The 25,201-nt window shown below is 38.1% G+C and overlaps 1 protein-coding gene across 5 annotated transcripts in view; it reads right to left on the minus strand.

The window, feature by feature from the left end:
• LOC129537730 (CD302 antigen) overlaps positions 1–25,201 on the minus strand; it is a 126,787-nt gene that overhangs the window by 53,758 nt on the left and 47,828 nt on the right. For all 5 annotated transcript variants that reach the window (XM_055397455.2, XM_055397453.2, XM_088829630.1 and 2 more), the window contains exons 15-25: positions 24,835–24,903; positions 20,989–21,103; positions 17,647–17,682; positions 17,085–17,260; positions 16,171–16,238; positions 15,802–15,881; positions 14,790–14,929; positions 12,619–12,724; positions 12,216–12,376; positions 6,259–6,388; positions 4,316–4,542 (exon numbers count right to left, since the gene is read on the minus strand). In XM_055397455.2, coding sequence (XP_055253430.2) covers positions 4,316–4,542; positions 6,259–6,388; positions 12,216–12,376; positions 12,619–12,724; positions 14,790–14,929; positions 15,802–15,881; positions 16,171–16,238; positions 17,085–17,260; positions 17,647–17,682; positions 20,989–21,103; positions 24,835–24,903 — 1,308 coding nt within the window. The remainder of the gene's footprint in view (positions 1–4,315; positions 4,543–6,258; positions 6,389–12,215; positions 12,377–12,618; positions 12,725–14,789; positions 14,930–15,801; positions 15,882–16,170; positions 16,239–17,084; positions 17,261–17,646; positions 17,683–20,988; positions 21,104–24,834; positions 24,904–25,201) is intronic.

The following is a 25,201-nucleotide window of genomic DNA, read 5'->3' on the forward strand; positions in this document are numbered from 1 at the left end:
ATGGATTGTGAAGTACAGGCCTGCCTGAGCTTTCCCATGGTGCTGCCAGGGCACCAGGCCTTACACATTGACCCACTGAGGTATGCTTTCCTGAGGCCCACGGCCATTTGGCATCACTGGCTTAAGTGGAACATTGGGCAAAGGCCAATACAGTCCCCTTAGTGAATGAAAAATAGCAAATGCAGTCAAACCTCAACACCACCAACTATTTCATCCAGAACTGTTCTCCACCAGCATTCCTAAAAGATGATGCTGTGAAAGTGCTGCACTCAATATGCCAGCAAATTTGGAAAACTCAGCAGTGGCCACAGGACTGGAAAAGGTCAGTTTTCATTCCAATCCCAAAGAAATGCAATGCCAAAGAATGCTCAAACTAATGCATAATTGTACTCATCTCACATGCTAGTAAAGTAATGCTCAAAATTCTCCAAGCCAGGCTTCAATAGTACATGAACTATGAACTTCCAGATGTTCAAGCTGGATTTAGAAAAGGCAGAGGAACCAGAGATCAAATTGCTAACATCCACTGGATCATCGAAAAAGCAAGACAGTTACAGAAAAACATCTACGTCTGCTTCATTGACTATGCCAAAGCCTTTGACTATGTGGACCACAACAAACTGTGGAAAATTCTGAAAGAGGTGGGAATACCAGACCACCTGACCTGCCTATTGAGAAACACTATGCAGTCAGGAAGCAATATTTAGAACTGGGCATGGAACAACAGACTGGTTCCAAGTAGGAAAAGGAGTTACGTCAAGGCTGCATATTGTCACCCTGTTTATTTAATTTATATGCAGAGTACATCATGAGGAACGCTAGGCTGGATGAAGCACAAACTGGAATCAAGATTGCTGGAAGAAATATCAATAACCTCAGATATGCAGATGATTCCACTCTTATGGCAGAAAGTGAAGAAGAACTAAAGAGCCTCTTGATGAAAGTGAAAGAGGAGAGTGAAAAAGTTGGCTTAAAACTCAACATTCAGAAGACTAAGATCCCTGGCACCTGGTACCATCACCTCATGGCAAATAGATGGGGAAACAATGACAGACTTTATTTTTTTGGGCTCCAAAATCACTGCAGATGGTGAATGCAGTCATGAAATTAAAAGACACTGACTCCTTGGAAGAAAAGTTATGACCAACCTAGATAGCATCTTAAAAAGCAGAGACATTACTTTGCCAATAAAGGTCCATCTAGTCAAGGCTATGGTTCTTCCAGTAGTCATGTATGGATGTGAAAGTTAGACTATAAAGAAAGGTGAGCACCGAAGAATTGATGCTTTTGAACGGTGGTGTTGGAGGAGACTCTTGAGAGACCCTTGGACTGCAAGGAGATCCAACCAGTCCATCCTAGAGGAAATCAGTCCTAAATATTCCTTGGAAGGACTGATGCTGAAGCTGAAACTCCAATACTTTGGCCACCTGACGCGAAGAACTGACTCATTTGAAGACTCTGATGCTGGAAAAGATTGAAGGCAGGAGGAGAAGGATATGACAGAGGATGAGATGGTTGGATGGCATCAATGACTCAATGGCCATGAGTTTGAGTACACTCCAGGAGTTGGCGATGGACAGGGAAGGCTGGTGTGCTGCAGTCCATGGGGTCACAAAGAGTTGGACACGACTGAGTGATTGAACTAAACTGAACTGAGCATTCTAGTTGTAAAGTTGTAGCCAGTTAATTTCTAAACCAAGTGGCCTCGAATGTGGCCCTTTGTCCCTGTGAAGTTGCCAGTACTGGGTATTACCCTGGATTCCTTCTCCCTTGCTGCACTCCCAACTAACCCAGGTCCTTGGACCTTTGGAACTTCTGTTCCTTGTAGATAAGTCATCCCACTCCCTCCATCTCTTTATTGAATACTAAATCTGTTTACTAAGACTGTAAATATATCTTCACTAAATTCTAGACCTTGATGGATCTTAATTAAAACCTGTCTTTTCTAACAGAGTAAGTTCCTTTCAGTACCCACAAGGGAAGGCTATTTGTTTTTCTTAATCTCAGATACCACAGAGCCATGAGAATGAGGTCACGGGTATTTTTACCTCCTTAGTAATTTCCTTTGAGGTTTATGCCCTTATCACTGCAACCGCCCAGAGTCCTTGCTTCTCTCTGAGATTCACTGAGGTCTTGGCGCCCTGCCCATCTCTGACATTCACTAAGGAGACGCCTCATGTCTTGCTCTGTCCTCCTGGTCTTACCTCTAACTTAGGGAGTTCTGTGTTCATGTTGTTGACTCGCCCAGTTCCCAAACTTTCTTGACTTCCTCTTCTTCTAGACTTTCACTTCAATGTACTCGAGTGACCTGCTGTAGCAGTCACACTCCGGACTTCCTATAACCCACAACTGCTGCACTGCAGACAGTGTAAACAAGCCTTAGTCCAGACCATCATCATTTCCTGCACTGATGGCTACAAGAAACTCTAACTGGTCTTCTGTCTCCGGACTTCTCACTTCCTTCCCCAGCTTCTCCACAGCATAATTTTTCTCAAGTCAAAATCTGATGTTGTTACTACCATGCTTAAAATCTTTCAAAACCTCCCCACTGTTTTTAGTGTAAACTTTCATTTCTTTATATCCTGCCATGTTCCAAAGATTTAAGGCAGCTTATGAAAATATATAATAAAGAGCTACATAAAATATGTTGAAGAGCAAAAAGGAAAAGAGAAAAAGAAGTGAAGATTGAAAACAGAATAAGAAAGAAGACCAAAATCATCAAGTGGGGGAAAAGGTTACAAAACTGTATGATACCAAGTGTCTCAAAAATAAATACATGTACACAGAAAAATAACCTGAAGGATATATACTAAACATTTAAACCATGTTTATCACTAGATACTGGGGATTACAGGTGATTTCAATTTTATTCTTTTAATTTATTGTAACTTTACGATTTTTCTCCAGTGACAACACTGCTTTTGTTTAAAAGGTTTAATGTGATTAAAACTAGGACATGTAATAACTGATTACCAGCTTCACAAGAGACACAGTGATGGGTTTCACATAATGCCAAACATGAAAGAGAAAGGAAGTAAAAGCAATGTTACGAAGGAACTGATACTGTGAAGTCTAGGGAAGCAGTTCAAGCTGACAGTCTGGCTTGAACTAAGGGTACATTTTAAAATCCAGAGTTGTGGAGAAACTATTCTTCAAGTAATTTCTAAGTACTGTTTTGTTTTTCTTAAATTGAGCTTCTGACAAATGCTGGTGGTAATAAATTTAAAGTTTGTCAAAGATGATGTTTACTTCTGAGTTTTAAGTTTTTCATCCACTCTCCAGTTCAACTTGGGGTTTGTGCAAGGATTGCGTCGTCTTTCATCACTTTTTCTCCAGACAACCCTAAAACCGTCTTGGTACATTGAGGATTATCCTACAGTCTACATGCCTTAGGTTTGCTTCACAATGCCATGGATGCTTCTCTCCCGATTAACTTCTCTCTGAGAGTGGATTAAGAATACTGGTTTAGGTGACACTTATCTAACTGGGCTTTATGGGTCACTCGCTGCACAGATGCAGGAAGCAAAGTTCACATTACCATCTTTGTAAATGGCATCCCTATCAGTAGACAACATATACAGTCTTACATACCAGCCCTATATCTTAACTTTAAATTCATTTCAGTGGGCAAAGCACCAAATCATTACAAAGAAGGCTCAGAAAAGAGACAAAAAAGGACTACGATGCTGACAGAAATAATAGAGCTCTATTTTAAAGATGATTCCCTATTAATTTTAGCCAAAAGATTTAGGAGCATAAATCTTCCTGTTCATGCTATATGTATGTAATTCAGTGTCGGGAATTAATAGGAGACTAGCATTCATTGTTGGGCTAAGAGATGAATGAGAAGTACCCAAGATCAGAGTTGGAGATGTGAATTGCTCTTCTATTTCCTTTGCAGAGTGGCTTAATTTCACTTGGCTTATTCAGAAAGGTATAAAAAGCCCTTTAATAATGTCCATGGGCTTCCACTCACCCAATCCCCTATGATTTTGTAACTGCCCTTCCCCTCTCCTTTTCATTGGCTGAGGAGAGATGGCAGCTTCAGATTCCACCTCCATCTATGATTAGAATAAATAAAAAGAAGTGCTCAGCTACATATGTCCATTGGACGTTTTTCTAAAGCTAAACAATAAAGCAGCAAATCAGTGGAAAAATGACTGCCACTAAAAATTACATACTTCACGAAATTCATTCACTGGAATGAGATTTTATGATCTGTTTTTTTTTTTTAGTCTGTTAAGAGAGATGCTGTGTGTAATAAAAAATGTCACATTCCATCACCCAATCCTGGCAATTGGGACTGAAAACTTACGTCATGACTGGAGAGTCCGATCCACAAAGAAGAGTTACGAAGGACCGCCTGCACAGTCAGGAAGGCCTGCTGGTAAGGGTCTGTGATGCTCACCAGGTGCATGTTTTCTTTCTGACACTCTCTTAGAGCATCGGTCCAAGTCAGGGTCTTCAGGATTATTTTGTACAGGTTATTTTGATATTTCATAGTCTCTGAAGTATTCCCCAAGGTCTGTCTGCTTTCAATTTCTGTGTGTAAAAGAAAAAAAAAAACCACCCACTTGGTAAGTCATGAGATAGCTTTTGAAATTTCTCCCTATAATAATGTACTTTAGGTATTACTTATCTATTTGTGTAGACTTATCTATTTGTGTAGACATTGGGTAGGAGAACTAGGTATGTTTTGCTTAAAAAATTCTGTTTTAGCTGATCTGATTTGGGAAGTGGAAAAGCTGTAAATAAAACTAGAGTGCAGTAAGATTACCGTTTCAGATTGGTGTCAGATTCTTTCTTTGTTTGAACTGCTTCAACAAGAGAAGGTGTTAAGTGTCCCTTTACAAGTTTTCATCTGGGAGAACCCACATAAAAATGTATGAAACCACCCCTTAGAGGATATATTTGCATTACTGATTTGCAATACTTCTCTGAATTAAGGCAGTTACTAAAAAGTGTAAGACAAGTAAAGATTAATTTAGCAAAAAGTTCTTCAGAAGTACATGGATTAGCTACTTCAGATTCTCATTACATGACAAAGGATTTCTTTTTTTAAATCATTTGTTAAAAACTTACTGTGACCAATGAAAACAATTTAATAAAAAATATTTTTAAAATATAGATAATGTCTACTTTTAAGTACATATTTTATTTTTATGTGGATTATATGATAAGGCTTAGACTATGATCCGTTGATCGCCGAAGAATTGATGCTTTTGAACTGTGGTGTTGGAGAAGACTCTTGAGAGTCCCTTGGACTGAAAGGAGATCCAACCAGTCCCTTCTAAAGGAGATCAACCCTGGGTGTTCATTGGAAGGACTGATGCTAAAGCTGAAACTCCAATACTTTGGCCACCTCATGCGAAGAGTTGACTCACTGGAAAAGACTCTGATGCTGGGAAAGGTTGGGGGTGGGAGGAGAAGGGGACGACAGAGAATGAGATGGCTGGATGGCATCACCGACTCTGTGGACATGAGTTTGAGTGAACTCCGGGAGTTGGTGATGGACAGGGAGGCCTGGTGTGCTGTGATTCATGGGGTCGCAAAGAGTCGGACACGACTGAGAGACTGAACTGAACTGAACTGAACTGATGATCCATTTATAATGCTTCATATCCTTCTATTTTTTTGAGTGCTAAATTTAACCATGAATGTTTATACCGAGTTCAGTTACAAACATTTTTTTTCTCCTCTTTACCTTATGATAGAAAGTAAAATCTGAAAAATCTCAGAGTAAAACGGAGAACAAAATGCAACCATAATTTACTGTCATTCAGTTCAGTTCAGTTCAGTTCAGTCGCTCAGTCGTGTCCGACTCTTTGCGACCCCATGAATCACAGCACACCAGGCCTCCCTGTCCATCACCAACTCCCGGAGTTCACTCAAACTCATGTCCATCGAGTCGGTGATGCCATCCAGCCATCTCATTCTCTGTCATCCCCTTCTCCTCCCGCCCCCAATCCCTCCCAGCATCAGTCTTTTCCAGTGAGTCAACTCGTCAGACAACTCCTATTAACAAATTCCATTAAATACTTAACTGTGATATTTAATTATGGCAATGATCTTGAAAGAAAATCACATTCTATTCAATACTAGAGCTAATTTGACTCACATGGATGTAGCCATGCTAAAATGTTAAGGAAGCTGTATGATTACAAATATTAATTAATTTATAAGATTTTTTTTTGTGAAAACATACTGTACATCTCTAACAACATAAAGTACCATAGTTATCTAAATAATGATCTATACCTGAGTATTTCTGACATAGAGACAGAGTATGGTGTTCACTACAGGAGGTAAAATTCCACATCCCAGTAAAAGGTGATTTTTGAAGGTTGAGCATTACAGCACAGTGGTAAGATGCCTCTTCATCAAAAATCTAAACAAAAAGGCAAATATGTATAAGCAATCATGAAACTAACAGTCTGAGGATCCCAGCAAGATAATTTTATATTCCAAATTGGATTAATCCATTAGGGAGCTGACCATGAAATCACTAAGAAAATCCTGATAAACTTTCAAAACATGGGAAAAGGGCAATTAACTTTAGAAATCACAAACCAAAATAGTAGTAATATTGATAAATACATCTTCAAAACAGATAAAGAAAACCTGTTAGAAGACAAAAGCAATTATAGTAATACTTAACACTCTGCTCTCATTCTTAACATTGCAAGTAAGCAAAAAAAGTGATGACAATTAATTTAACTTATTAGATACTTATAAACTTTTTATAATGACAAATGGTGTCCCGTACAAGAGAGAACTCACCTTAAAGCTTTGATCCTATACTTGTCACTATGAAACATCGATAAATAAAAGTATCTATTTAGATTTCATTTGTTGACCACAAATCAGTAACACCAGACATGAAAATTTATCCTACACTCTTCTAGATGTTTGAAACATATTCAGTTCAGTTCAGTTCAGTCGCTCAGTCGTGTCCAACTCTCGTGACCCCATGAATCACAGCACGCCAGGCCTCCCTGTCCATCACCAACTCCTGGAGTTCACTCAAACTCATATCCATCAAGTCGGTGATGCCATCCAGCCATCTCATTCTCTGTCGTCCCCGTCTCCTCCCGCCCCTAATCCTTCCCAGCATCAGAGTCTTTTCCAGTGAGTCAACTCGTCGCATGAGGTGGCCAAAGTATTGGAGTTTCAGCTTTAGCATCAGTCCTTCCAATGAACACCCAGGATCGATCTCCTTTAGAATGGACTGGTTGGATCTCCTTGCAGTACAAGGGGCTCTCAAGAGTCTTCTCCAGCACCACAGTTCAAAAGCATCAATTCTTCGGCGATCAGCTTTCTTCATAGTCCAACTCTCACATCCATACATGACCACGGGAAAAACCATAGCCTTGACTAGACAGACCTTTGTTGGCAAAGTAATGTCTCTGCTTTTTAATATACTATCAAGGTTGGTCATAACTTTCCTTCCAAGGAGTAAGCGTCTTTTAATTTCATGGCTGCAATCAGCATCTGCAGTGATTTTGGAGCCCCAAAAAATAAAGTCTGACACTGTTTCCACTGTTTTTCCATCTATTTCCCATGAAGTGATGGGACCAGATGCCACGATCTTTGTTTTCTGAAACATATTATTCTTAGACAAATAAGAAAAGTAAGCTTATCCCTAGTTGGTGATGGACAGGGAGGCCTGGCATGCTGCGGTTCATGGGGTTGCAAAGTGTCAGACACACTGAGTGACTGAACTGAACTGAAGCTCATCCCAGGAGCTATAATTTTTTTTTTTTTAAATACTACATGCATGCATGCATGCTAAGTTGTTTCAGTCATGTCTGACTCTTTGCGACCCCATGGATTGTAGCCCACCAGGTTCCTCTGTCCATGGGCACCCATGTCTCTTACATCTCCTGCATTGGTAGGTGGGTTCTTTACCACTAGCACCACCTGAAAGTGAAAGTTGCTCAGTCGTGTCCAGCTCTTTGCGACCCCATGGACTATACAGTCCATGGAATTCTCCAGGCCAGAATACTGGACTAGGTAGCCTTTCCCTCCTCCAGGGCATCTTTATAAACGAAAACCTGAGGCTTAAGAGAAGTGAAATTCCTAGGGCACACTAAATGGCTGAATGGAATTCAAATCCAGACAATCTGACTCTAGAGTTTAGCCCTCAACTACCATACCAAATCCCTTTATGATAAAAGAATGATCTTGGAAGAGGATTCTAATATTACATGGTTTTGTTCCTTCAAACTTTCAGAGAAAGATAACTTACTAGGCTGAGTCAAATCTCAAAACACAAAGGCAGAAAACTACACAGTTCATCTTATGAAGCTGACACAATCAGAAAAAAAAAAAAAAACCTAACAAAATGGCATTAAAAAAATTAACTCTATGAACAGAGATGAAAATATTCCCAAATAAAATTCTAACAAATCTAATTCAGTAGAATAGTAAAATAATAATCCACTTTCAGTAACTAGGTTTTATTATTGAAATTAGGTTTTATTTAGGAGATAAAAATGGTTTTAACACAACATCTATCAATGGGCCATATATATATGGGCTTAATGGGAAAAACTATATGACACAATTTTAATAGATGTTGAAAATAAATTTCAGAAAATCTACTACTTATTCTTAAATAAAAATTTAAAATAAACTAGTTCTAGAATGATATATCTTAAACAAAAAGTACACATCAAATATAAAAATGAAAGGCTACAGGACAAAGATAGTCCTATTAGAATCGAGATCAAGTGTAAGATATTATTTAATACTCCTGGTATTTACCATGGTTCTGGAAGACTTACCACATGTAGTGAAGTGTGAACTGTTATTTGCAAATTATGATTATCTAATTAGAAAACCCAAGAAAATCTTGTGAAAAACTCTGAGAAGTAGTAAGAGTTTTTAGTAAGATGGATACCTATGAAATAAATGTACAAAAATTCCCAAACAACAGGTTTCCTGCACATCAATAAGAAAATTTTAAAAAGCTGCCATTCTCAACGGCAATAAGAAAGATAATTTCTATGAAAACATCACTGAGGAATTTAAAAGGAAGACTGGAATTAGTGGAGAGACATGTTACACCATATTCTTAAGGAAAGATTAATAAAGAGATGTCAATTCTTCCTAAAATGTCAAATTCTCACCAGATGTTTTCTATTTAATTGTTTAGAGTGGAAATTAAGTAAATAATTCTAGTTTGCCTTGAAGAACAGACAGAACAGCCAAAATTTTTAAAAGCAGATAATAAAGGATAACTAACCCTATTATTTTTTTGAAATATGGAAACATGCTGGTATTTAGAGCAGTGTGAGAGCTATACAGGAGTATGTCTCATGCATAGATGCACACACACACACACACACATTTCACATACGATAAAGAAGGCATTCTATATTAATTCCAACAAATGGAAGTATATGCAGTAAATGATGCTAGAAAATTGGCCAGTATTAGGGGAAAGGATTAAGTACCCATTGACAATATATATCATATACCATGGATGTATCATGTTGTCAGAATAAAAAGGCAAGCTATAAAACAAAATGAAGAAAATAAAGGCATACACTTAACTAACATTATAACCTAAAAAGAATGGAGGAAAAAAAGAAATAAATAGAGTGAAACATGCAACAAAAATAATCAAAACATTTCTGTAATATTTTTTGGTATTTAGACTTAAAGAAAAATCCTATGAAAATATTTGCAATAAATGCAAGAAACACAGGGTTTGCACAGTTAAATGTTTACACAGTCATAAAAACAGTAAGAATTACAAGAAGACTTTGACAGATAAATTTTCAAAGAATAAAAATTCACATTTGATGAAATTAAAATTATTACTGAATTTATATGCTTTTATTAGAAATCAGAGCAACAGAAATCTAACAAATGCTTTTATTAGAAATCAGAAAATATGATATCACTTAAACTAACAAATTAGCAAACATTTTTAAAAGATAATGCTCCTTAGAGCACTTTAGCAGAGGCAATGTAGTAAAGAAGCTAAGAACGCTGCCTCTGCAGACTCAGATTTAAAAGCCGACTCTGCACGTATACCCTGAATGACTTCTGGCAAGTTATGTGACTCTCTGTCTCCGCATTTCTAAGATAGGAGAGGAGTACCGACTGCTTCACATTTTTTGTGCAGATCAAATGAAATAATACATGTGATGCATTAATAGAAGGTATGACCATTAGCTGCTCAATAAATGCTGGAAATTATTAATATACTGGTATGAATAGAAGAGTAATCATAACATATTGCTGACAAAAAAATAAACCCAGAAACCTTTCTGGAAAGCAATTTGTTAACCAGAGTTTTATAACTACTTATATCTTCTGATCTGGCTACCTAATCTATCCTAAGGAGGTAACCTGAAATATATAGCAAAGATTATACACAGAGATGTTAACTGCAACTATTTAAGATTATGCAAAACTGAAAACAATGGAAATACCCAGCATTGTTTAAGTAAATGATAGCATATATATCAAGAAATACTGTGCAACCATCAAAATGGTTATCAAGTATATCCTTTAATGGCATAAGAATTGATATGAACATTGATACTTCAGTTCAGTTCAATTCAGTCGCTCAGTCACGTCCGACTCTCCGCGACCCCATGAATCACAGCACGCCAGGCCTCCCTGTCCATCACCAACTCCCGGAGTTCACTCAAACTCAAGTCCATAGAGTTAGTGATGCCATCCAACCATCTCATTCTCTATCGTCCCCTTCTCCTCCCGCCCCCAACCTTTCCTAGCATCAGAGTCTTTTCCAGTGAGTCAACTCGTCCCATGAGGTGGCCAAAGTATTGCAGTTTCAGCTTTATGTAAGACTAAATGAGAAAAGTAGATACAATAGTATACAATCTTACCTATGTCAAGAAGACAGTGTATAGAAAAGTCTTAGAAGAAAAATGCTGAAATATTCATTGTGATTCCCTAGATCAGGATTCAAATATGGTTTGAGACTCATTTAGTAGGTCATGAAATCAGTTCAGTGGATCTTGAGTCTTACTTGTGATAATGAAATAGAATAGGATAGAATACAGAGAATAGATTGACCATACTAGACTAAAGCAGACTAGAATAGAAAGCAATATAAGCTCTAAGGGTAAGTGTTATTACCTGAAATTTTTGTTTCGATTCAGTATTATATTTAAACCTATGTGCTAAATGGTTCTTTAAATGTATTTCTTACTATGGGGCATGAGTTAAAAGTTTAAAAGCTACCAGTCTAAATATAAGCAGGATGAAGCTTGATATTTTTCTTTATGTTGTTTACTCTTTTATAACTTCCAAATTTTCTATAATAACCAAGCATTATTTTGATATTTACTTTGTAATAATTACATGTTTCAGTTCCCTTTGCCATCAGAGTCAATCTTGAGCAAAGTTCCATTGCATCAGTTATATCAGTTAATGTCATCTAGCATGTACTTTTGGAATTCAACTTTATTATCTTAATAATTTTTGCTTTCTGTGCAAAAGGTGGCTTGTATCCAGCAAATAAGGAAGACAGAAGCAATGGACAGTAATATCATGATACAGGATAACTATTGTTAAAATAATGCCTTCTTCCCTTCTACAGCTTTTTTACATTTAGATCTTAGGGAAAAATGATCACCAATCATCAATTTTGTACTTTTTACCTCAGAAGACTAAATCTGAAAGCTCCAAATTCCAAAATGATAAATAAACCCTTTATATTAGCTTTTATTTGCAGCTCAATATTGATGGTTTTGGGCTTCCCTGGTGGCTCAGATGGTAAGGAATCCACCTGCAATGTGGGAGATATGGCTTTAATCCCTGGGTCGGGAAGATCTCCTGGAGGAGGGCATGGGAGCCCACTCCAGTATTCTTGCCTGGAAAATTCCATGGACAGAGGAGTCTGGTGGCTTACAGTCCATGGGGTCGCAAAGAGTTGGACACAACTGAATGACTAAGCACACTGAAGGTTTTACATGGTTATAAAATAAGTGCTATGGAATCTGATGCTAGCGCACCTACACAAAGGCTGGGGAAGCTATGTTGTTGTTCTTCTTGTGACAGCTTTCTTGATAAAATTCATAGTTATTTTCTATCTTTATAGGTTTGCCTATTTGGATGTTTCATATAAATGGACTTATAAAATAGGCCATTGTTCTTAACCCAATAATTTGTGAAAGACTCAGGTATTTCATAGAGCAACACACTGTACTGATTAAAAGAACAAACAAACTTACATTTGGTGGTATTCGTAGCCTCCGACCAACCAATAATGGGTGAAAGTTACTGTATGTCAGCTCTCTGTCATCCATCCACTTGTTTATCTTTTCATAAGCAGTCCAGCGCAAACCAATCCATAAAGAAGATTCCATATCCGGAAGCAGGGATGTAATAAAATCTGTCAGAAAGATACATATTTTTTTTAAAAAAAGCATTTGACTTACTGAAATTAAAGGTATACTAAAAATGTCAATGAATACTTTGAGCTTATCTAACTATCAAGATAATCTTTGATTATCACCTAACTCTATAAAAAGTAAATTAATAAGATTCTTTTTATATGTTAATTCCCCAAATCTTGCCAACAGGAACTTGGCCCCCAGATCAGAATAAAACATGTTTACAGAACAATTCTGCTACCTTGCTCTCTCTGGCTCAACACTGAAGGAAGGGTTCCACCATAGGTACGACAAGTATCACTGGCTTCAGAAAACGTGACAGATTTGGGTTTGATCCTTAGAAAACACTACAAACAAAGAATACACACGAAGTATAAAATTTCAGACAAATGCAAGTTCATATAGGAAGTAAATGCCTTATCTTTTAGAGAGCTGCTAATTTTCTGTCTGTAAGGTATAGAAATGTACAAAGTAGTGTCATAAGAATGCAGACCTATACTAACAATTTAAACAACTGGAGAGTAGTCTTTGAACTTTTTTTTCTTTAATTTCCCATTTACTGAGTACTTCCTTGCGCTAAACACTTTGCATAGCATTATCTCATTTAATTCTCACAACAAATGGGGAAATGGAAGCACAGGGACATTAAGAAACTTTACCCATAAGTGAAATAACCAGAGCATGGTCAGCATTTAAACTCTGCTCCATTTGATTTCAAATATGTGTTCTTTACCATTCAGTTCAGTTCAGTTCAGTTCAGTCGCTCAGTCGTGTCTGACTCTCTGCGACCCCATGAATCACAGCACGCCAGGCCTCCCTGTCCATCACCAACTCCCGGAGTTCACTCAAACTCATGTCCACAGAATCGGTGATGCCATCCAGCCATTTCACTCTGTCGTCCCCTTCTCCTCCCGCCCCCAACCTTTCCCAGCATCAGAGTCTTTTCCAGAAAAACAACCACATTTTAAAAGAAATCAACCCACTGTCTCTTGGCAGGATATTTTAATTCAAAGGGAGTGAAAGGGATTAAGAGATACAAACTATCAGACTAAAATAAATAAGTCACAGGGATGTTATCTATAGCAAAGGGATTATAATAAATTTTATAATAACTTTGTATGGTATGTAATCTATAGAGATATCTGATCACTATATTGAACACCTGAAATTAATATACTATTTTCAGTAAACTATACTTCAATAAAACAAACAAAAACTACAAATTTATATCAACTGTGTAGATTAATTTAGTCCTAGCACCTTGGGGGGAAAAGATTATTTTAATTTTAAAAAGTCAAAATATATCCCTAATATTTTACATTTACTACAGATGCTTTCAGTTGCCAGACCCATCTCTTCCTTTTTCTGTTTGAATATTATAGTCATGTTACTGTGTAGTTCAGTTCAGTTCAGTTCAGTTCAGTCGCTCAGTCGTGTCCGACTCTCCGCGACCCCATGAATCACAGCACGCCAGGCCTCCCTGTCCATCACTAACTCCCGGAGTACACTCAAACTCATGTCCACAGAGTCGGTGATGCCATCCAGCCATCTCATTCTGTAGTAGTATGGCCCAAATTATGTTCCTTGAAACAGTCTACAAAATTTTTTTTCAGCCTCCTTACAGACAAGAGTGGCTAGAGCGATATAAAGTCATTGGGGGACTTCTAGAAAAGACTCCCCAAACAAACACCCTGAACTTGAGCTTGGAAGCCTCAAGTTAAGGATGGTAGAGCAGAAAGACAAAGGGAAGTCTGGTTTTGAAGACCACAGAGTTTTCATACCAACCCCAGCCTTCTTATCTTCAACTTTCTTTTATCTGAGAGAATAAATGTTTTAGCATACTGTAGTAATTTCTCTTTTTAGCAGACAGTTGCAGTTCCTAAGATACATACATCAATATGAATTGTGCATCTCAAGGAGGCAAATATAGAACGTGGCACTTCCCAATCTATTTAATCATAAACCCTACTCTGGAGGCAAGATCAATGATTAATATTTTGTTAGCATATGTGTATATTCCCCAAAAGTAGTTTGGGAAATGTTGATCTAATTTGATTGATAAATGCTGCTTGGGTGTCTTCCTTAAGGAGGAAAATTTATCAGCCAGAAATTCAGTCAGTTTCCTACATGCCAAAGAAATAGTCCTGATTAATTAATGTACTATTCATTGAAAGATCAACTTTAGCAATTTAAGTGTTAGCAGCAATGGAACAGGAACATAGTATTCTGAAACACCGGCAGGCGTGACTAACTTGAGAGTAACTCTATTTCTGAAAATGTAGAGAATCAGATGAGATACTGAAATATGCAGAGTCTATTTTAGTGAAGTTACTTGGGATGTCATTCTGCCATGGCCATATAACCGTCATGAAAGCAATCATCATCTGCACAATGTAGCAATTCCGTTTTTACCTTGTTCTGAAAAGTAATCCAGTCCCCAGAGCACTGCACTTTAGCTGCAGAATCTGGACTATATTTTTCTAATGAAGATACATTGTATTTTTCACAGACAAAGGGCAACTTGGTACTACAGTCTGCAGGTTTTCGTAAATCTGAGAAGTGAAAAGCAAGATTACTGTGGTGATAATTTTCCATTCAGTACATTTTCAAAAACAATCCAGTAGTAAAGAAAGTCTCTTTAAATCAATATTTCCCAAATAGCTATTTTTGTCTATTATTATTACTCACTTCAATAGGTTGCAGCATACCAATATTGCCTATAAAAATGCACAAACTTGGTGCATTTCCTGGTGGCAGGAAATAGAGAAATGAAGAAGGCTCTTGCAGAGGGGGATAGAGACCTAAACTATACTTTAGAACTGCTGCCTGCTTATCTTTGTGAATTTGTCTATATGCTCATTAGTTAGGAAAGGGTAAGTTTATTTCTAAGTAACTGCTTTCGCGACTGAAAGTCACTCAGTCACATCTGACTCTTTGCGATGCCATGGACTATACAGTCCATGGAATTCTCCAGGCTAGAATACTGGAGTGGGTAGCATGTCCCTTCACCAGGGGATCTTCCCAACCCTGAGATCGAACCCGGGTCTCCCTCATTGCAGGCGGATTCTTGTACCAGTTGAGCCACAGGAAAGCCCACGAATACTGGAATGGGTATCCTATCCCTTCTCCAGCATTTTTTCCCAATCCAGGAATCGAACTGGGGTCTCCTGTATTGCAGGCAGATTCTTTACCAACTGAGCTATGAGGGAAGCTCAACTGCTTTAGGATAAAGGAAGTCAAAATATTCTCAGTGAAAAGCACCTTTACTTGCATTTGGAACTTGAGCTACTATCATTAGCAATAAATCAGAACAAGATGAAGCTACCACATGTATAATCAAAAGGAAAGCAAGATTAAGCTAGTAACTGAACCTGAAGTTCACATATAACATAATCAACATTAAAGGATTTGGAATTAACCTTACCATTAAACCAAGTCTTGGCAGACAGGTAAAAGCATTCCTCTCCAAATAGTATAGGAAAGTGATGCCATGGGTCTCGTGAGCTGAAAGAAGATGAGAGATGTGACAGCTTGCAATGCAGTTACATGTTCATCTTGGACTTTACTGTAAGCAATTTTAATTCTAAATTTAATGTTAGGCCATTATTTTATACCACTTTTTTCTTGATGCTCATTTGCAAAAGGATTTGGTTTCTCAGTCTAGGTAGTTTAAGGATTAATGTTCAAAACTAATTATAAACAACTGCTCCATTTAGTATTAAATAAAAGGGGATTTGGGACAGATTCTTTTACATGATAATTTTACAAAGGCAGCATCAAAGATGTCACATACTGTATAAAACGATGTGATATCAGCTTTTCAGTAGTTCTCACCCACCATTTCTGCTCATCACTAGATATCTGAAAAAACAATACAAAAACAAAACAACCACGTGAACACCCACCCTTACATGTGCTAACTTTTCTAGGAGAGCTCTGATTTAAAGCTGGCTTAAACCTGGCTTATCAAAATCACAAACCACTAAAATTCCTGAATATTCATTACTTTGTTCACTAAATTACATAAATTGGGTCCTTTCACTGCAGAAAGTAATTTAGAAACTTTTTTTATATTCACATGCCCTATTCTGTATACAGAAAATATGGTCACTGTAATTGTGGACATATATTAATGGAACATATAATATTCTACTGCTACCAATTATAAATGTTAAAATATACAAATTACTTTCCCTCTAAAAAACTATTTTGCAGAGTTAGTTAAGCTTAGAAACAGGATTTCAAGTTAACTACAAAGTTATAATAACTTTTGATGCTCATCTTATCAGTTGACATTTATAATTAATCTTGAATATTATAAAACATCATACAGTTCTATTTAAAATTTTTCTAACATGCAGTGATGAACTTATAGGTTGTTAGGCAAATTTCACTTGAGAGGAACATTCAACTTTTGTACATTTAAAAAAATTTTTAACAGAATAAATACAGTTTCCCAGGTGGCTCAGTGGTAAAGAATCTGCCTGCCAATGCAGGAGCCACAGGTTCTGTGCCCAGGTTCAATCCCTGGGCACAGAAGATCCCCTGGAGGAGGAAACGGCAACCCACTCCAGTCTTCTTGTCTGAAAAATCCCATGGATGGAGGAAGCCTGGTCCATGGGGTTGCAGAGTCAGAAACAACTGAGCACACATGCACAACAGAATAAACATAAAAATTAAAAAATAAAACACATTCTTTTAAATTACATTTGCTATCTTGTTTTTGATGGCTCTTAGTCCTGTAAAAGATGTTAAACTAGCCAGAGAACTGTGATTACTATCACAATATAGAACAGCTTCTTCATAGCTTAAGCGGGGATCAGCAACAAACCAATATTCACTCCCTTCTATTACAACTGGAGGTCCATGAATTCCAGCACGCTCTAAAGAAGAAGAATAGCAGAATCAGGACTGCGCAAACCCAACTGCACCCTCTCAGCATGCATGAATACTCAAAACTATTTATAAATAGTAATCCATTTAGATTACTGGCTCTCTTTGCCCAGGGCAGTTCTGCCTGGAAAGATTCAAGGATTCCTGAGCCAGTGAGTGGCTCTTGCACCCTCCTGCACTCACGAAGAAGACTAAATCCAGCCTCAGAGTCTCATCCCACACCAGCCAATTACCTTCCCTCCCTGCAGATACTTCAGTGCATTTGAAGACATAATAGAGAAGAAGCTGTCACTTGGACCTGGGCTTAAATAATTAACTAAATACACCACTGCAAAGGTAAAGCAACTTTGAATAAATTTTAGTTTTCTTCACTCACCTGGACTGTACCAGTCTGGTATTTTCAGAGTATGACCTGTATAAGAAAGCAAGTGGCTTAAGCTTAGTATTCAATTATAGACCACAGCATACTTGCAATTTTGCTGAGATTTGTTGACTTCTGGCCAAACCATCTCCTTTCATGTTATGATCACTTCAGTTTGAATTTTGCAGGGCCTATGCTAAAGCTGTTTTTGTGGCAACCAGAAAGGCAGATTTGTTAAATATTAATATAGTATAATGAGCAGTTCTCTACCTTATATTGTGGAAGTCATAAAAGAAGACTAGATGGATGAAATATAGTTAATAATTAGGAAGCACAAATAAGTAAATGAATACATTGTATATATTACATTACATAGGAATATGCAAGATAATCATCACTGTAGGATGAGGTTGTTCAGGAACTACATCTCCATCTAATGCAATTTGAATATATTTAGGTTGGTAGAGTTTATTGTTTCCCAAATTACCCTTTGGAAAAAATGTTCAGTGATCCAGTACTGAAACTTTTGAGGAGAGACAAAATTGGGAGGAAAATAATAAAATTCACCCAGCAAGGAAATATGGTACCATACAAAGAATTATGGTCTTTGAAGCTGGGTGAGTCAGTGTCCAAATGCCCTGACTCTGCTGCTGTGCTACTTGGGATCAGTTGCTTAACTCTCTGAGCCTCAACTTTCTATTTTATAAAAACAAAACTCCTACCTAACTCACAAAGACAGTGTGAAGATCACGTAAGATCACGCTTGTGTAAGCACCCCACACAGGGCCAGGCACAGAGCAGTTCCCTCAGGATGCTAGTTGCTCTTCTCTCTCTTTACATTCTGGTCATAGGTCACAGCGGTTTCAAGCCAAAGACATAATTTAATGAATTTTAGAAATGATAGGGTAAAATAGCTGTTCTTCATTTTGCTATGTATCAGGGCCAATGCATGAGAAGACTCTCCTCAGAGGACTGCCTACATATCCAGCGTCTGTGGCTTTTTTCTCTGACTCAGCCCTCTGTATACTGGATGATTTTCATTAGCAATGCTGCAGATCAGTTAAAAACAGTTTCTTGTTTGTAATCTTGTTTGTTCATTTGTATGTTGGGGGAAAGCTATGTTTAACCTTTACATTTCTTTACATTAGTGAGAAAAGCAAAATAAAAGGTGCCTTTTTTGTGAACCTTATTTTTTATATAGTTTCCTTGACTAAAAAAATAATACTTAAAAAGTACATATATCAATAGTGATTATAATAGAGGAGGGGACTAATTAGAACCAGATGGATGAGATAATAAAAAAGGCAAGCACTAGAGAAAAGATTGGGTGATTTGGGCTACTGAAGAGGTAAACTGCTTCAAGGAAATCAGAAAACACATTAATACGGAAGTATCTAGTTGAGCAGGTTTTGGCAATTGTAATTACAAAGAAAATATCCACCAAGTGAATGAGACACACTGTAACTCAGAAATTTAGGTACTTTCAAAGGGGAGTTAACATAACATTTAAACCCTGGATCAAACCATCACTGATTGCTTCAAATGGCTGAGACATTAGAAGCCTGAGACTGAGGTTGAGATGGGACATTCTTTAGTTTTAAATTTTATTTCTGCATTGGAGAGAGCAGGGATGCAATTATTTAAAAGATTTATTTCTTTTATTACTTGATTTATGTTTTCTAAGCAAATATAAATAAAAACAAAAATATATTAAAAAGAAAAGCACGGTTTTAATAATATTTCCTGTGGTTACTGGATTGTCATTTCTAAGGTTTTCCCAGTGTAAACTCTAGGGTCTGTTTCACCACTCAAACATGAGGCAGGGAAACAGCTACCAGGAAAATAAAAAGCATACTTAAAGAGCTTACTTTGGAGGAAGCAAGGACACTCTCTGTGGCATGCCACATGCCAAATAATAATATAAGTATCATAACAAATGCTTCAAGCCAGAGACACTGTCCAAGCTAATTATATATTAGTTACTTTGCCACTTGTTTGAAAGGTGTCCAAACTGATTTTCCTCTTTCAGGTTAATCAGTAATTAGGACTAACTCAGGTATACTTTTTCCTTTAGTACAACCCCATCAACATGTACACACACATACACACATTTTTTTTTAATTAATGATCCCCCAAGTCTGACTTTGTGAAAGAGACTTGCCAGATACACTACCAGATGTTGCATCTGAAGTTTTTTTTTTCTTTTTAATTTATTTCTTTATTTGGCTGCTCCAGGCCTTAGTTGTGGCATGCAGGATCTTTAGTTGTAGCATGTGGGATTTAGTTCCCTAACCAGGGATCGAACCCAGGACCCCTGTACTGGGAGCACAGAGTATTAGCCATTGGATCATGAGGGAAATACCTGAAGCTCTTTCAAAGGCAAGGTGGCTCTTCTTAGGAGAAAAGAACCATCTTCTAACAGGCAGTTCCATGAGATAATCTTTGGGTTCTTGGAGAACTTTTAAGAAGATATCCCTTTGGTTTCAATGAGCTGTCTACATTCAGTTCAGAAATTCATTTGGGAACTTTCTATACATTTATCATTATGTTAATTAATCTATCTAAAATTTGCTTAAAAATAATTTGGCAGTTAAAATCTTAACATTTTCCTTAATATATCCTTGACATTTTCCTACTACAAAATGAAGTAAAAGGATATCTATTTATTATCTTTTCTGTTACCAAGGGCTCTACTATTAAGCTAATTGATATCCTGAATTTGAAGGAGATAAACTTAGTAATTTTGAGCTCATTGAAAATTGTTTCAAAACTGTAAAAAAATTTAGATTTGGGCTCTGCCCAAATTTTATTTCCTGACTTTTGCTTCCTTCTTTCCAAGCTTGTCTTCATTTTACAACAAAATTATTAAAATGATTAAATGGTTTAAATGATTCCTTTTACTTTGTCTCTTCTTTCACTTAGAATAATCTTTCATTCCAAGGCCTAATCTCCCTAAATTAGTCTTAAATGTTCTCTCCTATACAAATTCTTTCATGGTACAAGAGAAAGGTAGTACCTAATTTCCAAAAGGCAGCCTTTTACTAGGGGTAGGAAAAGAGAGAGTCAGAGCATAAGATGGCTGGATGGCCATGGATATGAACTTGGGCAAACTTCAGGAGATGGATTGGGACAGGGAGGCCTGGTGTGCTTCAGTCCATGGGGTGGCAGTCGGACACGACTGTGTGACCAAACAACAATGACAACAGGAGTCAGGCAGGATGGACCTTACTATATTAACTGTATAATCAAAGGCTTTCAAAACTATAATTATAGACTAAAGTGCTCGCTTAGATACTCTGGATCAGCAGTCACAATATTCATGTGAGAAGACTGGGAAAAGGAATAACCACCATTTACCTTTTGGAATCTGGCACACCCATTCAAGTTTTGCATCACAAGCAAAAGGCCTTAGATTCATAAATTCTCTGTCATCATAAAAATACCAGCTTCTTCGCCATGGCCTTTGAATGACCTAAAGGAGGAAGAGGATTATAGAATATTTACAAGTTGATGCAGCCCTTATACAACACTAAACTGTAAGTCTTATGGTCTTTAATACTACTTTAGCTCTAGAACCTAAGATATATGTTTATGAATGAACACATGAAAGAATGCAGTGTGTAAGCAGTAAAGTTTAAACTGCATTAAGCAAGAGCCTTCAGAGGGACTGATAAAGGAAATATAACATAGGGTCATGTTTATGTCCAAAATGCAAATTACTGTTTGTTTTCTTCTATTTTTGTTGATATGAAATAACAGAATCTTACAACTTTAAATTTTGGAAGGACCAAGCTAGAGAAGAATATTTGGTTCAGTGATTTCTAAACACCAGGTTGTGATCATAGTGGATCTCTGAAAAGTGACATAAAAGTTGGGCATCAGGGGCCCAAGTTTGTTCTTTGGTGTTGGTTTGTGTTCTGGGGGTATTGCCCTCCTCTGTGTGATCTAAGATCCCTGGTGGCTCAGTTGGTAAAGAATCTTCCTGCAATGCAGGAGACCTGGGTTCGATCTCTGGGTAGGGAAGATCTCCTGGAGAAGGGAATGGCTACCCACTCCAGTATTCTTGCCTGGAGAATTCCATGGACAGAGGAGTCCAGCAATGACTATCTACAAATTCCAGCCAGGAAGCAACAGGGAAAGGTAAGGGGAGGACAAGATCTGGTAGGAGCATCCATCAGTTTTTGGACTCTTTTGTCTCTTTTTTAAAAATTTTATTTATTTTTGTATTTATTTATTTGGGGACTGTGCTGGCCCTTTGCCGCTGCACATTTGTGGGCTTTCTCTTGTTGCAGTGAGCGGGGGTTATCCTTTGCTGCGGTGTGTGGTCTTCCCATTGCGGTGGCTTCTCCTACTGCACAGCACAGGCTCTCGGCGTGGGGGCTTCTATAGCTGCAGCACATGGGCTTCAGCAGTTGTGGCTTGAGGGCTCTGGAGCATGTGGGTTTCAGTAGTTGTGGCACATAGGCCGAGGTGCCTTGCAGTATGTGGAATCTTCCCAGACCAGGAATCAAACCCACATCCCCTGCACTGGCAGATGGATTCTCAACCACTGGACCACGAAGGAAGACTTGGACTGTTTTCTCTTACGGGCAAGATTCTAGAGGGTACTGTGATAGGTGAGGTGAGATTCTCCTTCCAGACGCTGCCGTAGTTGGCCTACCTGATGAGTCTCTTCTATTTAGTTTTTTGGTAGGTTTTTCCAATCTCTTCACATATAGGGACTCAATTTACATCAAACATAGTTTATTGTATGAGTGTTCTAGAAACTTCACAACTTCCATTGAATTTTCATTCTTTCATGCGTTAAATTAGGAATTCTATAAAAATTTACTAAAAACAGTTCCTTTGAAACACTGCTTTCCAAGGGACCTCTCAGTATTTTGTCTCAACGTTCTTATAACATTCTAGTCAATCATATTCTTGAATCTCTTTCTTGGGCTTACATAGCAAAGATGTTTCCTAGACGCCTCTTCCCTCTTCATCCTCTTACATTTTAAAAGTTGGTAATCACCCTAAATCCACTTCTTGGACTTCTGTGCTTTCTTTGGCTTGTGAGAGCGCGTGGCTTGTGAGAGCTCAGTTCCCTGACCAGGGATTGAACACAGACCATGGCAGTGAAAGCCAAGCTCTCTAACCACTGGGCCACAAGGGAACTCTTTTTCAATGAACATTTTACGTTCAACTCCAGTTTCTTGATTCTAACTTACCACAGGATATTTCATACTGCAAGCTTGGATTCAAAACATCAGTTAAAGCAAAGTGTATTACTATTTTCTCCATAAACAAAGATACCCTTCTGACTGTTTCTATACACGTCATAGAGCATAGCAGACTCAGACATCTAGGTTTAAATTTCAGTTTTGTAATCATGCAAGTTACTCAGAGTTCACATTTCTTCTTCATGAGATGGATATAGTAACAGTAACTGCGTTGTGTGTGTGTGTGTGCGTGTGTGTGTTTTAGTCGCTCAGTCATCTCCAACTCTTTCTGACTGCATGGACTATATGGAGTCTGCTAGGCTCCTCTGTCCATGGAATTCTCCAGACAAGAATACTGGAATGGGTAGCTATTCCCTTCTCCAGGGGATATTCCCCACTCTGGGCTCAAACCCAGGTCTTCCACATTGCAGTCTTTACTGTCTGAGCCACCACGGAAGCCACCTACCTCATAAGGTTGTTTAATATTAAGTGTGATAGCAGATGTGACATGACTGTGCCTGGCTCAGGAGCTAACAAATGTTAGCTGCTGCATCATCACTACCATCATCACCACTGCCAGCAGCATTACTATCCTATAACACTTTTGTTCTTACATAAAACTTACACTTTATCACAGTCCCTATAATTGCTTGTCTATTGTCTTTATCTTCTACGAGCTTATAAGTTCTGTGAAGGCACAACTATTTTATATTTTGTCATTGGTGACCCCACCCCCACCCCCAGAGTATCACAGACTGCTTGGACATACTAGCTACAGAATGAAAAACGAATGAAATAAGACTTCCCTGGTGGCCCACTGATTAAGAATCTGCCTGCTAACGTAGGGGACACAGGTTCGATTCCTGGTCCAGGAAGTTTCCACATGCTAAGGGGCAACTAAGCCCATGTGCCACAACTACTGAGTCAGTGCTCTAGAGCCTGTGAGTCACAAATACTGAAGCCTGTGTACCTAGAGCCTGTACTCTGTAACAAGAGAAACCACCGCAACGAGAAGCCTATGTCCAGCAACAAAGATCCAGCCTGTCAAAAATAAATAAATTTGAAAAGTTAAAAAAAAACTAGTTTGTAAAAGAAACAAGGCAAAACAAAACAAAAAATGAATGAAGTTTGCAAGGGAAGAGGCCTAACTAGCCTGTTTCTTCTGGGCCTGTCTGTCTTTTGCATCTTAAAATTTGTCTTAAGAGGAGTCTTCTCACACCCTTCTCAGATCATGTCAAAAAGCTTTAATCATGCTCTGCTGCCTACCAAAAAAATGCACAAACTCCTTAACCTGGCATCAATCTAATTTCCCACCTTTGTTTTCAACCGCAATACCAACTAAAACTTCTTGACCTGCATTCTGTTCCCCTCACTGACTGAGCCACTCCCTTCCACCCCCACTTTCTTTTATGTCTTACACTCTCCCATCTGAACAAATGCTATCCATCCTTAAAGGTCCCATTCAGGTCCCACCTCTTCTGGCTCTTTGGGGCTTCCCTGGTGGCTCAGCTGGTAAAGAATCCACCTGCAATGTGGGAAACGTGGGTTTGATCCCTGGATTGGGAGGATCCCCTGGAGAAGGGAACAGCTACCCACTCCAGTATTCTGGCCTGGACTGTATAGTCCGGGGGTAGCAAAATTCCATGGACTGTATAGTCCATGGGGTAGCAAAGAGTTGGACACGACTGAGCGACTTTCACTTCACTTCTCTTTGGAAACACCACCATAGAAATAACTTTCTTCTGAATTTCCTTCTTCAACCCACTCCTTTGGAGCTAATTACTGCATAGTAACAAGAGTCATCTTTCTTGCATATGAATTTTATCTTCTCACATTAAGTGTAAGTTAGGTTGCTTGAGGGCTGGACCATAAGTGTACTTTTAACCTCCGACTGCACCTAATATCATGCTCCACACACAAAAGGTACTCCATGGTCTGTTGCTTGATTGCATGTACTGCCAGATTTATTTTTTCAAATATGCAGACTTTCTAGCATTGTACTGACCTTGACAGCAGCACAGTCTCTGATATCATAATCCTGCTGAAACTCATTTGCCGTGATAATAGTAGACACCTTAAAAGACAAGAGAGGCTTGAGAATTTAAGACTGATGTATAAATATTTGCAATTTAGATGTAATTTAGGTAGCTTTAATAACTCAAGTGCGTTCATATGCCAAGGGACGAAAACTTTTTCATTTCTTTTTTTATGTCAGGCTGCTACATCATGAAGAGGACTTATAAAATGTCATGATGTCATTGTTTCCAAACAAAGGCAGCTACAGTTTCAGAAGTGGAGGTTAATTGTGTATTAAGTTGACAGTTGGATCACAAAGAATCAGGGGCTTGCAAAATACTTCCGCTTTTTTTGCA

Source organism: Moschus berezovskii, chromosome 2 (assembly GCF_049115385.1).
Source record: "Moschus berezovskii isolate FMDL1 chromosome 2, NW_MosBer_1.0, whole genome shotgun sequence".
In the NCBI taxonomy this organism is placed as follows: Eukaryota; Metazoa; Chordata; class Mammalia; order Artiodactyla; family Moschidae; genus Moschus; species Moschus berezovskii.